This window comes from Siniperca chuatsi, linkage group LG7, assembly GCF_020085105.1.
Source record: "Siniperca chuatsi isolate FFG_IHB_CAS linkage group LG7, ASM2008510v1, whole genome shotgun sequence".
Lineage (NCBI taxonomy): Eukaryota > Metazoa > Chordata > Actinopteri > Centrarchiformes > Sinipercidae > Siniperca > Siniperca chuatsi.
The window spans coordinates 4,837,955-4,852,199 of record NC_058048.1 but is presented as its reverse complement, the minus strand read 5'-3'; the positions used below and the strand labels follow the sequence as shown (position 1 = coordinate 4,852,199).

Genomic DNA, 14,245 nt, shown 5'->3' with positions numbered 1-14,245 from the left:
ACTGGTTACTAATAGGAGTAGGAGGCCCTTGAAATGAATTTATTCTTCTGAAAAAAAAAAAATAATAAAAATAGATCTCTGACAAGCAATAACCAACCTTTAGAATCACAATGTCCTTCCAGAGGGCAGTGTCCAAAGAAAATGAAGCCATGCCGTTCATGTCTGTAGTGAGCGTAACGTTGTGTGTGTCACTGGCAAACAGGTACACCGCCACATTGGCAACAGGTGTGTTGTCTGGACCGATCACTTTGACCTGCAAACGATTCAGATAACAGAAGCTAACCCACAGCAGACTTTCAAGATGTATCAAGACAAAAAGTTCAGCATTCCCCAACATACTAATGATTTTGGCCACTCCCCAGGACTTCCAGTAGGACTAAAAGTGTCAACTTTGTGGTGCTGGTCATTAAAGGTTTAAGGCTAAAGGGTTTATTCCCTCTGGGAGCATGAGTGTCTTCAAAAATTTGAATGGAAATATGCCTTTTACAGATATCTTAGGTGCAAAGATGATATAGGCCTGAAGGTGGCACAAGAGGAAAGCTAATGGAGTGTCCACTACTGGAAATCATGGCCTGAAGGTGGCACTATAAGAAAAGTTCATTAAAATCATTAGAAATCTCTGGGGATCATGAATATTCACAAATTTCATGGATATCTATCCATTAACTGTCAAGGTACTGTACCTTGTCATAGACGTGGTCAATTGGAAATTTTGATATGCTGGTGGCACGAGCGTTCACGTTAGGGGTCACCAGAAACACAAGGACTCACCCTATGGGAACCCTAAATAGCCACACCTTATTTCATGCCAGTCGGGGTGGATGGTGGAGTTGTTTTGAGCATTCAAGAATTGAAGTCCAGTTGATTTTCTGCATAATTAGGGGACTGGCCTGGATAACCATGAAACTCTCTCACCGAACCATCTGCTGGACCTGGGGACGCTCACACGCAAGACACGCTGGAGATATGGTGGCTCATGGGCAGATTGGCTGACGAGCCACCATTTTTCCACCTCCCTCCCGCTCCAGCATCACCCTCCGGAAACTGAGAGGGAGACTCGCTACAGTACAATCAAGGAGGAGTGCCTGGCTCTCCGGTGGGCGGCCGAGGTTGTGCGTTACTACCTGCTGGGGGGGCCCCTTTCACCCTCTGTTCGGACCATGCCCCCCTCCAGCAGAAGCTAAATATTATGACTGCTCCCATTTTAAAAAGCACCTACAGCCTTTCATAGTCAGTTATAGCGCAAAAGGGGTGCTTTCAGCTAATGCTAGTGTCAGCATGTTAACATGCTAACAATGTCAATCTTAACATGAAAAGTCAAGGGATCACCAAGTTATTAGAATTCATCCTGGGGAACATGAATGTCTGTGCCAGTCCATCCAATTGCTGTCGAGACATTTCACTAAAAACCACAAATGTTAACCTCATGATGGCACTAGGAGGAAAAGTCAAAGTCATTAGGATACATCATCTGGAAACCATAAATGTCTGTACAAATCCAGCAGACAATCACAATAGTCAGCTGGATTCATCCTGAGGGGACAATGCATGTCTGTTCGAAGTGTTATGGGAATCCATCCAATATTTGAGAAGATATTTCAGTCTGGACCAAAATGGTGGGCCAACTGACTGGCACTGTCATCCCTAGAGCCACAACACTAGCATGAATACAAAGAAAAATGCATCTTCGTGCTGTGCTGGCAGCAGGCTCTAGCTCCCAGTGGTCATTGATGAGACTGATTACCTTTCCCTCGAACGGGATGCCAGGCTTGTACGCTGCAGGTACATCCTCAAAGGTGACAGTTTGGATTTGACTGCTGAAGCTGATCTGCCCACTGCCTTTAAGAATGACCCCTGTATGGGAAACACACAGATCACAGCTCATCAGGAACTAGTGCCGATTACTCAATGAGCAGTATCTGGCGTTAACCTACCTGTGCCGTATTCCTCCATTTCAGCATTCACCTCAAAGCCGTCATTGTACATGCTCTTGTTGAGAGAAAACTCTGTCATGTTCACAATTTGTGTAGCACAACCGCTTTTATCCGTCTAGAAGAGAACAAAAGAGCTCATTTCAAAATAGAATTAGTGAAAGAACTGTGATTAAAGCAAGTCACATTTTATTTATCTGGAATACTCACTGTCAGTTCATACGTCTTGCAAAGATCCTTTTCTTGGGCTCTTGAATACCAATAAAACCGCATGGCGTTTCTACAAAACACTGCCTTCACTGAACCAATAACTGGTTTCCCGTAGGTGTATCTGCACGAAAAAGCACAAGGATACAGAGATGCTTTTTTCCCCCCTCGAAATGTTCCTGATTTTAGATTGAAGGCAGGTGTTTAGTGGAGATTAACCATTTCAGGTTTGACTGAGAAAGCAACCAATAGCACAATATCCATCATCTCAGATGTGGATGACACTAACTGGTTAATTCATAAAATCTAACTGAAAATAAATGTAATTTTTATAGATCTCTCAATTCAACTCGGCTGTGTCGGCATGGGAAACAGATGTTAACATTGCCAAAGCATGTGTAAAATAAAAACAAACAAGAATTATTATATTAAAATATATACAGATAAGTAAGATAGGATAATTTTTTTGTGTGTGTGTGTGTGTAGGTCATTCACTGTCCCTCAGGTTGTGGTATATTGATATATATATTTGGCAGCAAGATCTGCCCTGTCTCCTCCTCCTAGGAGTATTTTTAATTTTTAGTTCATTTAACTCTTTGAAATCTGAGATTACAGAGTTGAACTTGTTAAAGTAAATATTCCGTATTTCACTGAATGTTGTACACTGTAGTGCAGTGACCACACATTCTGTTTTCTTTTGGTTGCCATGATTTCTTGTGTCTTCCTTGTTCGATGCCAGTTTGTGGTCACCGAGCCTGTGCTTGGTCAGGGTCTGTCTCTGCTTTCTGTCTCTGGCAGCAGAGAGATAGTCTGCCGGTTCATCATCTCTTTTTAGGGCCAGATAACATTCTGATCTACTTTGGCTTTTAGTTTCTTCTTTCCAATGTTCCAAATAAGTTTCTTTACATTGCTTTATAATTTGGTTTCCTCTGATTGGTGTTTGGAAAGCAGAGTTGTTGTGAGCCTGGTCAGAGTGTGTCTGAGAGGGGGCAGCTAGTCTCAGCACCAGCTGGCATAGGGGACTCTTTCCTGGGCTCAGCTCCTGGGTTTGGAGGGCTTTGGAATGAAGGGTGTCTAGGGGGCTGGATTTAAGGGGATTAAGAATTTTGAGCGCTCTCTTTTGAATGATCTAAAGTTACAGGATTGCCCATAGCTCTGAGTTTAGACTGTATATAAAGATGGACGACATGCCCCCTGGTGGCTGGCTGCAGTATCGGTCTTAAACCCCGTCCCATCCATGTTAGCGGATGGGACATGAGCCAAACTAAAACTTCCAATTAATATTATAAAGAGTACGGTCTGGACCTGCTCTATAGGAGAAGTGCAATGATATAACTTCTGTTATGAACTGGCGCTATATAAATAAAACTGAATTAAAAACTAAGTACACGTCAAATACATTTTTTCCAAAGATGGTTTCCGTCATTTTAGCTGATGTTCGTTCAAATGTTCATTTTTCTGATAAGTTTGGTTCTAATTAATTATTTGATGCTATAAAAAGGGGGTTTCACGTCATGATGGACAGCTCAGCTCGGCTCGTGATTGAGTCGGCCGGGTGTATGGGCGGGACCTCGGCACCAACCCCGATCACTACTGCGTAGACTCTGGCTCCAAATGACGTCACCAGCGCAAGATGGCCGCTCCCGTATCCGGGATACTTTGGCTTCATTTGTGTACAGTGAGAGGAAGTGGAGACGCGTCGTCCATCTTTATATACAGTCTATGGTTTACACAGTGTGCTCATTTGTTTTTAACCACAATTGGACCCATAAAAGACAGACAGCTAACACTAGCTGGACCCCCTCCTTTGTATGATGTGGGACGATGATTAACATGAACAAAAACTAACTAGTGGGAATCAATGCTCACGTTAGCAAGCTGGTGAAAGCTAGTTAGTCTAGCTTGTTAGCTTCACCTCTCCAAGTGGAATACAAACTTGTATCAGCAATCGTACTGTATACAGTAGGACCTTTTCAGTCATTAGCGCAACATGGAAGTTGACAACACGTCTCCTAGAAGTGCTGGCCCTCAGATGCCAGTGAGACTGGAATCTTAGACACAGTTTCCCAAAACGGTTTTATCCTCTTAAGAAAATAGAAAAATATACACAATAGCTGCAGTATCATTACAGTTTATATTTCCTTATACAAAAAGAATAAGAATTTAATCTTCTGTTTGACTGAAATAAATGGCAACTTATGTTGGATAAATAAAATCGGTCTAGTCTAAACTTCAGTGCCATTGTTAACCTCTGTCTGTGCTGTTTAGGTGGGACACTCACTTTCCACAGATTTTTATGGTTGCCTCTTGGTCCAGGATGGTAATCACACTGGGTAGGTGAAGCTTTACCTCATACTTTGGCAAAACTAAAGCAAAGGAAAAGGAATCAATAATCTTACAGCTGAAAATGTACATAGATTCATCATTATTTTGGTTAATGTGAGACATTCTTCTATTTTTTAGCATGTAACTGCAGCAGACCGTATTCCTTGATGTCAAAGATGTGGGATATTTGCTCTCCTTTGTCCGTCGAGGCGGTGATCATGTAGGTTCCTTGTACCGCCTCAGGAATCATGGGGTGGGAAAGATCAAGGATGCCGCTAACAATGGGCTTATCCAACCACTGGGCAATGCGATTTGAATTGGGCTCCTACATAAAGACAGAGGCACAGTCATTGAAGGTTAGGTTCAGAGCTAATGGCTATCTGCTGCAGGTGATCAGCATAAGCAACTGAATTTCAAGAAGGAAGGAACAAATGTACTGTAGATTGGTGGAATGTTTAATAATACATAAGCACAAAAGAGCAGCTTTGTTTTTTTATCCTCTGAAAAAGGCAACATAGGTGTAGAATTTTTAGGTAATTATAACATCTTTCAAATTATTCTGACAGCATACATTTTTGTCTAGAGAAAAATGACATAATCCTGGTGAAAATTAGTTTAGTCTATGTGCAACTTTCAGCCCGTTTCTCTCAGTGTCCCTGGATTGTATTGATGGATTTTTTGGTACTACCACTAGGGGTCGCCAAAGCCAAACGTTTTTAAATCCTGAATATAGCAGCTTTGTTGGTCTCAAAATAACAGAAATAACAGGTAACACAATATTGCATTTATGTACTGTATGTGCATAGAATTATGTAACTGGCACACAGTGTGCATGTGAGCTTTATTGCAGTCAAAGATTAACATCTATGCGTTAACGTGTGTGTTAGCTAGCTAATCCCTCTCATCATATGAGACCATACTTGCCTGTTAGCTAGAGAAGCGATATTATGGGTTGGAGATGTGTGTTTGGCAAAAACCTTGTTTACCTTTTCTCAACAGCGTGGTTGCTAATTTATTCATTTCACCCTCTAACCCTGGCTCTTCATCTAACAATGCTTGTGCTGTATTTCTCCAGAGATCCATGCTGACTAACCCAGGCCCAGGTTTGAGCGATCCAATCAAATCCCTGAACGATTTGATCGCACATCCCGAAATGATACGCCCCCTACATATTCTGTTTCACTCGTCACACCACAGAAGCTAAAAAAGGTGCTCAAACTGTCGTTTCACTGTGATTTTAAGCAACTAGTCAACAGCTGGCAGGAGAGGGGCCACTCAGGGTCTCATGAGCGCCTCAGCCAGTCTCTCATACAAAAGCTTTTAGTGAATCTTACCTGGATCTCCACCACTTTGTACTGAAAAAGAAAAAAGCAAAAACAATTATGAAACATTCACCACGGCTGAGCAGACAAAGAAAAGCACAACCTACAGAAACTCTAACCTTCAACAGAAAATCCAAGGAAAAAATGTTTGACCTTTTCAACCCAACAGACCCACAGAACTTTATTTCAAAAAATTCAAGATCCCAAAGCTTCCCCAAAGCCAATCCCAAGACACCAAATTCGCCAGGCTACATTTCGGGGGGGATGTGTATATAAAATGATCTACATGAATATATTTGATATAATGGTGCAGCCATAAAAATGTTTTGAAAATTTTACTCCCATATCTTGGATGAGGTGTTGGAAGCAGCAGCGACATAGTGTGAGGTACTGGCACGCAGTGTGGGGAAAAATATACACATTTTAGAAATTACAGCTTTATTGTTTCTTTCGAGCTGAAGGGACTGAATACCTTCTAGCAAGCGGCCCTCATCAAATGATACATTTGAATGAATTTCACGTTTGCTGCTAGCAGTTGTGTTTACAGCCTCTCAACACAAATGGAAAAAGCCTTGAGCCCGTATTGATTCAGATGTTTGGGTCAAATGCAGTGTGCGCCAAATGAACTCTGACAGCATGTTTATCACACTACTCCACACAGCGCTTCACACCCACGCTGTCTTCAAAATCAACAAACAGCCCTCCTTTCACCTCCCACTCTTCTGAACCAAAATAGACCTCGCTCGTCAGATTCACCGACTGCTTGGTAGAAATCACACCAGATTACAAAGTTCACTGGTTGGAATTATTACACACCCATCACACTTCATACATCATAATTTTGAAGGGCAAAAATAAATAAATGAAACATACCACTCGAGCTACAGGGATGAAATTGGCATCCATAGAGACGATTCGGAACTGGACTTTAAAGAGGAAAAAAAAACCCATCAATTTATTCTGTAGATATAACACACGGACAGCAATACACAACATGAGTAAGGCAAACAGAACATACAGCAAATACATGGAATAAAATCCTACAGTGCACTTTCCAGTGTGTGCCAGCAGCTGGGATGAGGAGGGAAGCTGACAGATTACTTGCATGGCACAAAATAAAAAAGGAGGTCACTGTTCTTACAGACCAAACTCAGCTCAAGTTTCTGGTGATAGCAGAGAGTGTAACAAATTTTGAAAAAAAAAAAAAAAAAAAATTTCCAAGGTTTTCATCTTCTTCAGGTAAACCAAAAGACACCAGGAGTGCCAGGAAGCAACTCTTAGTGATTTAAGAGAAACACGGTTTAAAAAGGGGGCACTGCAGCACTTTGTTATTGCCCTTCCATAAAGTTGGGGGACCTGTGAGAGACCGATTTAAACAAAAAGAACAATCAAAATTGAAGCAGCAGAGGTCGAGGCATCCTGACTTTAAATTCCTAGTTGGGGTCCAAGCTCCAAAAACACTGGATACTACATTTCCCATAATGCAACTGAATAGCATATTTTTGCAAGGCCATCATTGTCTGGTAAACACCTGTTTGAAATGCAGGCTTTCCATTAAAAATCCCCAAGCACAAGCCAAAATAACCCCGGTGACATCATTTTCTCAGACGTGACAAAGCTCGTCCAGAGCCACGGATGACGTCGTACATTGAACTATTTCCACAGGCTGAGCAGTGCTAACCATGACAAGTAAACCAAGAAAAAGTGATGAGTCAGTGTGCCTTTAAACTTTCATTTTAAAAAAATGTGCACTCCATCAATTTTACACATGAAGAAGTCACAGAGAGAAACCCTGATGACATCACCTCAGATTTGGCTTGAGACTTTAAATTATTGACAGACAGCTTGTGTTACAACTTGGTGACAATGAGTTTGAAAAATGTTGCCAGTCGGCAAGGTCTAATGAGAGAAGCTATCAAGGTGCATTATGGTCCCACAAGTCCCCTAACTTTATGAAAGTGCAACACAAAATCCGTGGAATGCCCCTTTAAGAAATATCAGTCCTAATAATCAGCATCATATAGAGACGACAAGTTGGCTGAACCATCGTCAACAAGGTTATACTAAATTTGTCAGTAACATATTGATGGTTCCAAAAGTCACACTGACATTAGGAAAGGGGGAAAAAACAACAACAAACAAACAAACAAACAACACTCTAAATCCACAGGATTAAAAATACATTCTTAAGAAGTGCAGCAGGCACTTGATGTTTTTTTATATTTTAATGCACACAACTGCTCCCAAGAAGTTTTGAGGAACCACCACTTATGTGTGCTGATTATAGACATAATTCCTAACATTGTCAAGTAGGGGCTCAGCATTATGCAGATATTGTAATGTAGTCCAAAATTGTGCAAGTGCAGCTGAATTGGTAAGCAGTGCAGAGAGGATAATGTGGGCTGTATGAAGAGTACGACTGCAGCAAGTCTACCACACAGCAGGAAGCTCTAACACTTTAAATGTCCTCCTAGTGGACATGGTCAGAGTAATAATACCACAACATGTAATACTTACCAGTCTGTCCAGGTTTGTAGATAGGTTTATCAGTCTGGATGATATGGATGAAAGCAGGAGGCTCAATGCTTATTTTGGTCTTCTTGCTCATCGAGGCACTCTCACCCTGAATAGTGACATTAATGGTTGCCACAGTTCTGGTTAGCACTGTCGGGACCTGCAATACCAGAAAGCACGCATCTGTCAGAGAGGACCAGGGGCATAACCACAATTAGTTCCCGGATGTAGAGCACTTTTCTAAATCGTACATTTTCCTTCTTTGGAGTGAGTTTGCAGTGCAACATCTGTCAACTATAATCGTTTAGAATAAGTTTGCTTGGAAGCAAATCCATCTGAGCTCGGCTGAAATAGAGCAACAACAGACTTCCACTTCACAAGGTTAATTATGAAATGCCATCATACTTGTGTAGCATATGTTTTCACTTGCTAATGGAGCTGCTATTATATAACAGGGACTGGAGCCACTTCCAAAACGTGTGAGCAGGTTTATTATATATATATATATATATATATATATATATATATATATATATATATATATATATATATATATATATATATATATATATATATATATATATATATATATATATATATATATATATATATATATATATATATATATATATATATATATATATATATATATATATATAGTGAGACTGAGGGTAGGGGGCAGAGGGTGTTTTCCAGAGGTCATGCAGGTACATAGCTAGCCTCTGGCAGAAAGCAAACAGCAGACAAATGCCAGACTAGGCATGCAGCAGGGCCAAACACTGGGGAACGAAGTGAAACTAAGTGCTATTGTCACAGAGCCGATTGGGGTCGGGAGGTCGTTTCGCATCGATATGGAGCACGGCCCGTAAGTTGCATAACAGTGCGCAGCGGTGTGACAGAAACCAGAGCAGTAATTTACAGAGACCCGCTGGCATTGACAGCCTCGGTCACGGCGCCGGCTTGGAAAATTGGGCACATAACGATGCCAGTATGTGCCATTAGTTTAATGGAGGGCTAGGGGACCAGGAGAGGAATGTACACTGTGCCTGGACACCTCATGGATGCATTTAATCACTACAAACACTAAACGGTATTCTCTATTCTACCCCGCTGCCACTGAAAATGCAGAAGCAAATACCAAAAAGCCAATAGGTTTTATATACGTATGTTTTATGTTAAATTTATCTAAACTGAAATATGACATGCCACTATGCAAATTGCCAAACTGTGTGTCCATATGTTGAGTCAGACCTGGAAGTTTAAGCAGCGGTAAAAGTCCTGTTTGACAGCCTCCTCCAGGATGATGGTGCTGCCAGAGTCCATTTCGAGGGCGACGGTCAGAGAGACGGGCTCCGTGGGCCCGTGGATCTGAGCACACAGGGTCTCTTGTTTCCCTCCTTGTACCTGGGAGCTCACCGTCACTGCAAAAACACTGCATGAAGAAAAAGGACATTAGTTTGAAAAGGATACGATGTGCTACAGATCGGGACAAAACATGAAGAAAACCATGCAAATGCAAGAGTAAAAAGCAGCCCAATGGATCCTTTTTGATAAGCAGAGATTTATGTTTGTTTTAGCATTACAATAGTCATTCTTATGTATTTTGTAATTGCATTAATGTTCCTACATCCGTTATTGGAAAAGTGGGATTTTTCTAGTACCCACGGAGGCTGAGCAGGGACGTTATTGGCATCATCTGTTAAATGAAGTTAAGCCATGAGGTGGAGGTGAACACTGGGACACCTGGTCAAGAATTTCAACATTAAAGCAGCTATAATTAGTATTTTTATACTATCAATGGGTCAAATGACTACATGAATGTGTAATGTGAAAGTACTACTAAAACTACTGTTCTGGTTCAGTCTCACTGCACTCACAGCGCTGTGTTTTTTTTTATTTTTACTTCTGTCACAGCTGTATACTACTGTACACTACCGGCCCCGCGCCACACAGCAGGCAGACAAAGTTAGCAGCTAACGTCAGCTGGTGAACATAGTGACGCATTTAGCAGCTACAGAGCCAGATATTTTTCTCACAAGTTGGTGGAGACCAAAACCGGAGCTGGGGCGTCCTGGTAGTTCCCCTGGTAGCGCGTGCGCCCCACGTACCAAGGCTGAGCCCTTACCACAGCCCAGGGGCATGTCATCCCTTCGCTCTCTCCCCTTCCCTGTCTGTCTATCTTCGGCTGTACTAAATAAAAGGCAGAAAAGCCCCAAAAAATTATCTAAAAAGTCAGTGTTCTGCTGCCCCCAAGTGACCAAAAAATAAAATAAAATAAAAAAATAAAAAAATAAAAAAACAGGTGTAAATGTGCAAAAAGACCACTACTACTTCTGCACTTTTACTTAAATCTGATTTCAAATAAAGGACTTTTACTTTTAATGGAGTATTTTTACATTGTGGGGTTGGCACTTTTACTCAAGTAAAAGATCTGAGTACTTCCACCACTGAAAAAGATATGTGCAAATCAGGATGTGGAAAGCGGTGTTATTTTAACGTGTTTTCTATGTCAAGTGCACAGAAGGACACCCTAAACAGCCATATTATCTGGATTCAACCAGCCACTCTGCTGAATATTCTGTGTTTGAGGCTGGTTGGCACACAGGGGCCTGCAGCTGCCAATGAGAAATAAAGGACACATTGAGTTTTGGGTGGCGCTGCTGAGAATATTGATGCCGCTTTAGCCAGAGAGGTAGCTGCTGATGATGAAGAGTATGAATTTGACTCTGACACAAACTATGAAAGGCATCCATGTGAGGACGACCACAGTGCAGATATATCACACAGGACTGCAAAACAAAAAGGTCAGGACAGAGATCACTATGCAGAGACAGTGAGTTTGGCTTTACAACTAAGAGCCAAGAACTTGATAAAGAAAAAGCAAGACATCTATTTGGCCTTACAGCAGAGCAAAAACAGGGTTTCCTTTACACTGATAACCGCTCACCACTGTAGTGGAGTAACCAAATAAGCCCTTATCAGTCATCACCCATTGCTCCACTTTGCCCCAATAATTTGAGCAGCTATGAGCAGATTATTAATGAAATGGTGGAAAGTGGTAGCAGATGGAGGAACTTTGACACACAGTACACAAACACACTGGTCGGCCTGCCTCTCTGCAGATTGTGTAACAGTATCCTGAGGCCAACCGCCGGACTTCTGCCTCACCAGTGGGACGATGGTCTTTGGTGATACCAAACACAGGCCTAGTACAATACGACGTGATTTTCAACTTTTTGCTATCACGCGCAGCTGCTTCTTATGCAAACACTGGCGCGTGCACTCGGCGTCTTCTGCGCGACGCACAAACCAAACTTTTGCCGACACGAGACGCGGCAGTTTGTTTAAAAAAAAAAAAACCCCAACTCATTTTACTTACGTGTCATTGAGGTGGGCCGATGTCGCAGTTTGCAGCAGCGCTGATGCGACGATGACAGCGAACATTTGGAGGGCAGGTGCCATGTCTGCGGAGCACAGTTGGGGCTTCGCAAGCAGCGCGACAACTTGAGCGGAGCGGACTGCACCGGAGAGGACGCGCTTCGGGGAAGTGGCCGCTGTTTGCTGTTTATACCTCCAAAGCACCGCCACCCCCTCCCTCATGAGTCACTCCCACCCCAAGTTCGTTGGACCTTTGCAGCCTCCTCCCTAAAAGTTGAAGCACAACAACACACAGTCCTGCCCGCAGCCAGCAGTCCACTCCTCCAGTTTCCAGAGAATTTGAGAAATGTCCACACCGCAGTGAGTGAGGGGTGAAAATACAGGAGCCATTGTCTGATGACCATGCAATTTCAACATTATTGAGCAACAACAGGCCTGACCAGAACAAGCTGTTAGAGGAGTGAAGACAACAGAGAACACATACCCTAAGATGGAAGAGCTCACTGTCTGCGGGGCCCTGAGTGGCTCCACAAAGGCCTCCTGCAATCATTTCTCTCACTAAGAGAATGTATAATAATGACTTTTCTAATCATAAATGTCACAGTCAAGACTCTACGTTCCAGTGCTACTTCATCTAAAACAACAGCACGTGTGATGTGAGGGAATCTGGGGCTTCATTTGATCAAATGTGGGTGAGTGGGACTTCCAAAAAGACCTTGTTGCGAGCAGTTTCAGGTAGGAACCATCTGTAGAAAGAAAATAGTTCCTACCTGAAACTGCTCGCACCAAACCTGAGGATTATCTGGAAAGAGACGTTGCGGTTGAGTTTTTCGGATGTATTTTTTGGCACTGTTGCCATCTAGTCCCATTATATTCCAAAAATGCAGACGTCTCACACCCAAACAATCTAGATAGATAAACAGCGCTACAGGTAAGAGGGGAAATGTGTGTTTTGTATATGTATTACTCCCCATGACAAGTGAACTGATCTTGATGTGTATAATTGTTGGAATGCTCCTTTAATGTGGTTCACTTTGATATGAAAACAGCTTACTGTGGTGTAACAACGTCATCATCATCATCATCATCATCACCCGCCTCCTCCCTCTACCAACATTAGGATCCTGTAGGCAGGGGGGGGGGTGAAGTAGTTCTACCTGTGTTTTTTGGCAGCAAGACTCAGCCAATAACCAGAGGGAGGTGAGTAATTTAAACACACAGCTGAAGGCATCGTGTGTCAAGGACTACTCAGGTGAGGCCCGTCACAGGCTGAACATGAGGAGAATTTCTGGCAGGATATTAAAAATCTTCTGTCTGATATGCCACCCTCCCCCTGGCCTTCCCTCGGTGTGGACATTCCTTTCAGTCCCGCACAGACATGGTGTGGTCGGACTTTTCCCGTTTGTAAATACCTGAATTAGCCAGTTATCTGGAACCTGCAGAAGAATACGAGTGCTGAAAGGGTATTGTGTTGAGGTTTTCATTCATTTCAGGTTTTTTTTTTTTTGGAGAACCTCTTTGCCACTCGACTGGAGGCGACATGGTGAGGTGTCTTGGATGTCTTTCCTCCAGCTCTTCTTTTATCTTTTGTCTCCTCCTGCCTTTGATCTCTGCTGCTACAAAAGTCAATCAAATACAGAACTGAATGGAACAGAAATGAATGTACAATATTTCAGTCTCTGGTTAAACTGAGTGTGTGTGCAGCACTATTCTGGTATCAGATTCATCCACAGGGCTGCACTTCTAGTTTTGTCTGAGAGGTTTTGTTTTAGGTAACTTCAGACTGAGGTCAGAAACATTCCGCAGGACAATTAAAGTGTATGAAACTTTGCAAAAAAATCTAGGAGGGGTCTAGGAGGAAGGTAGCCCTCGAGATTGAAGATTAACACTTTACATGTCCACTGGGGAGATTATTTTGGGACATAATGGAGCAGAGAAAAGAAGAGGAGCGTTTAGGCCTATGTAGCAGCAATTTAAAGCAATCAAGCTGGCCATTAACAGCCGATGAACGGATAATCGTATGGCGTCCATAGTGGCTTCAGTGCAGTCCAAATATAACTGGCAGTAGCTTATATACTTTCATGGGTAATTGTTCAAATGGAACTGTTTTAACATCTATTCTTTTCTCTCTTTCTTCCTTCCTATCTTCTCCCCTTCCGTTCCTCTTCAAGCGATTTGAAAGCACGAAAATCCCCCAAACTGGACTCTTCACACAGTGGGACTAAAGTCTGTTCTTCTTCACTGTTTACTTTGTACACTTGAGTAGATTTTACTCCTATGTGTTCACTTTTACTTTTAAAAAACTGAATGCAGCATTTTACCACTTCAGTTTTCAGTTCTCCCACCTTCCAGCACTGATCCCACAGAGTTGGTCATTTCTGACCAAAGAAATGATTGCAGTTTACTAAGCACTGCTTGGTTTGTTTTAAGAGCTCCATGGGTGCACCAGAGACCGGGTTCCTGCCTTCTAGCTTTGGCGTGACTAAAGTTTTAAAGGAAAACTTCCCTTAAGATACTCTCACATTATTAAATATTTTCATTTTGTAAAATCTAAAACACACACTGTAC

General features: G+C 42.2%; 1 protein-coding gene across 2 annotated transcripts in view; it reads right to left on the bottom strand.

The window, feature by feature from the left end:
- The window catches only part of LOC122879615 (alpha-2-macroglobulin-like protein 1), a 35,622-nt gene extending 23,708 nt beyond the window's left edge, over positions 1-11,914 (bottom strand). For both annotated transcript variants that reach the window (XM_044203981.1, XM_044203980.1), the window contains exons 1-11: positions 11,679-11,914; positions 9,551-9,731; positions 8,303-8,459; positions 6,659-6,711; positions 5,798-5,818; positions 4,620-4,788; positions 4,420-4,504; positions 2,142-2,262; positions 1,935-2,049; positions 1,745-1,854; positions 98-253 (exon numbers count right to left, since the gene is read on the bottom strand). In XM_044203981.1, coding sequence (XP_044059916.1) covers positions 98-253; positions 1,745-1,854; positions 1,935-2,049; positions 2,142-2,262; positions 4,420-4,504; positions 4,620-4,788; positions 5,798-5,818; positions 6,659-6,711; positions 8,303-8,459; positions 9,551-9,731; positions 11,679-11,899 — 1,389 coding nt within the window. In that variant the 5' untranslated portion in view covers positions 11,900-11,914. The remainder of the gene's footprint in view (positions 1-97; positions 254-1,744; positions 1,855-1,934; positions 2,050-2,141; positions 2,263-4,419; positions 4,505-4,619; positions 4,789-5,797; positions 5,819-6,658; positions 6,712-8,302; positions 8,460-9,550; positions 9,732-11,678) is intronic.
- Positions 11,915-14,245: the final 2,331 nt, after the last annotated feature.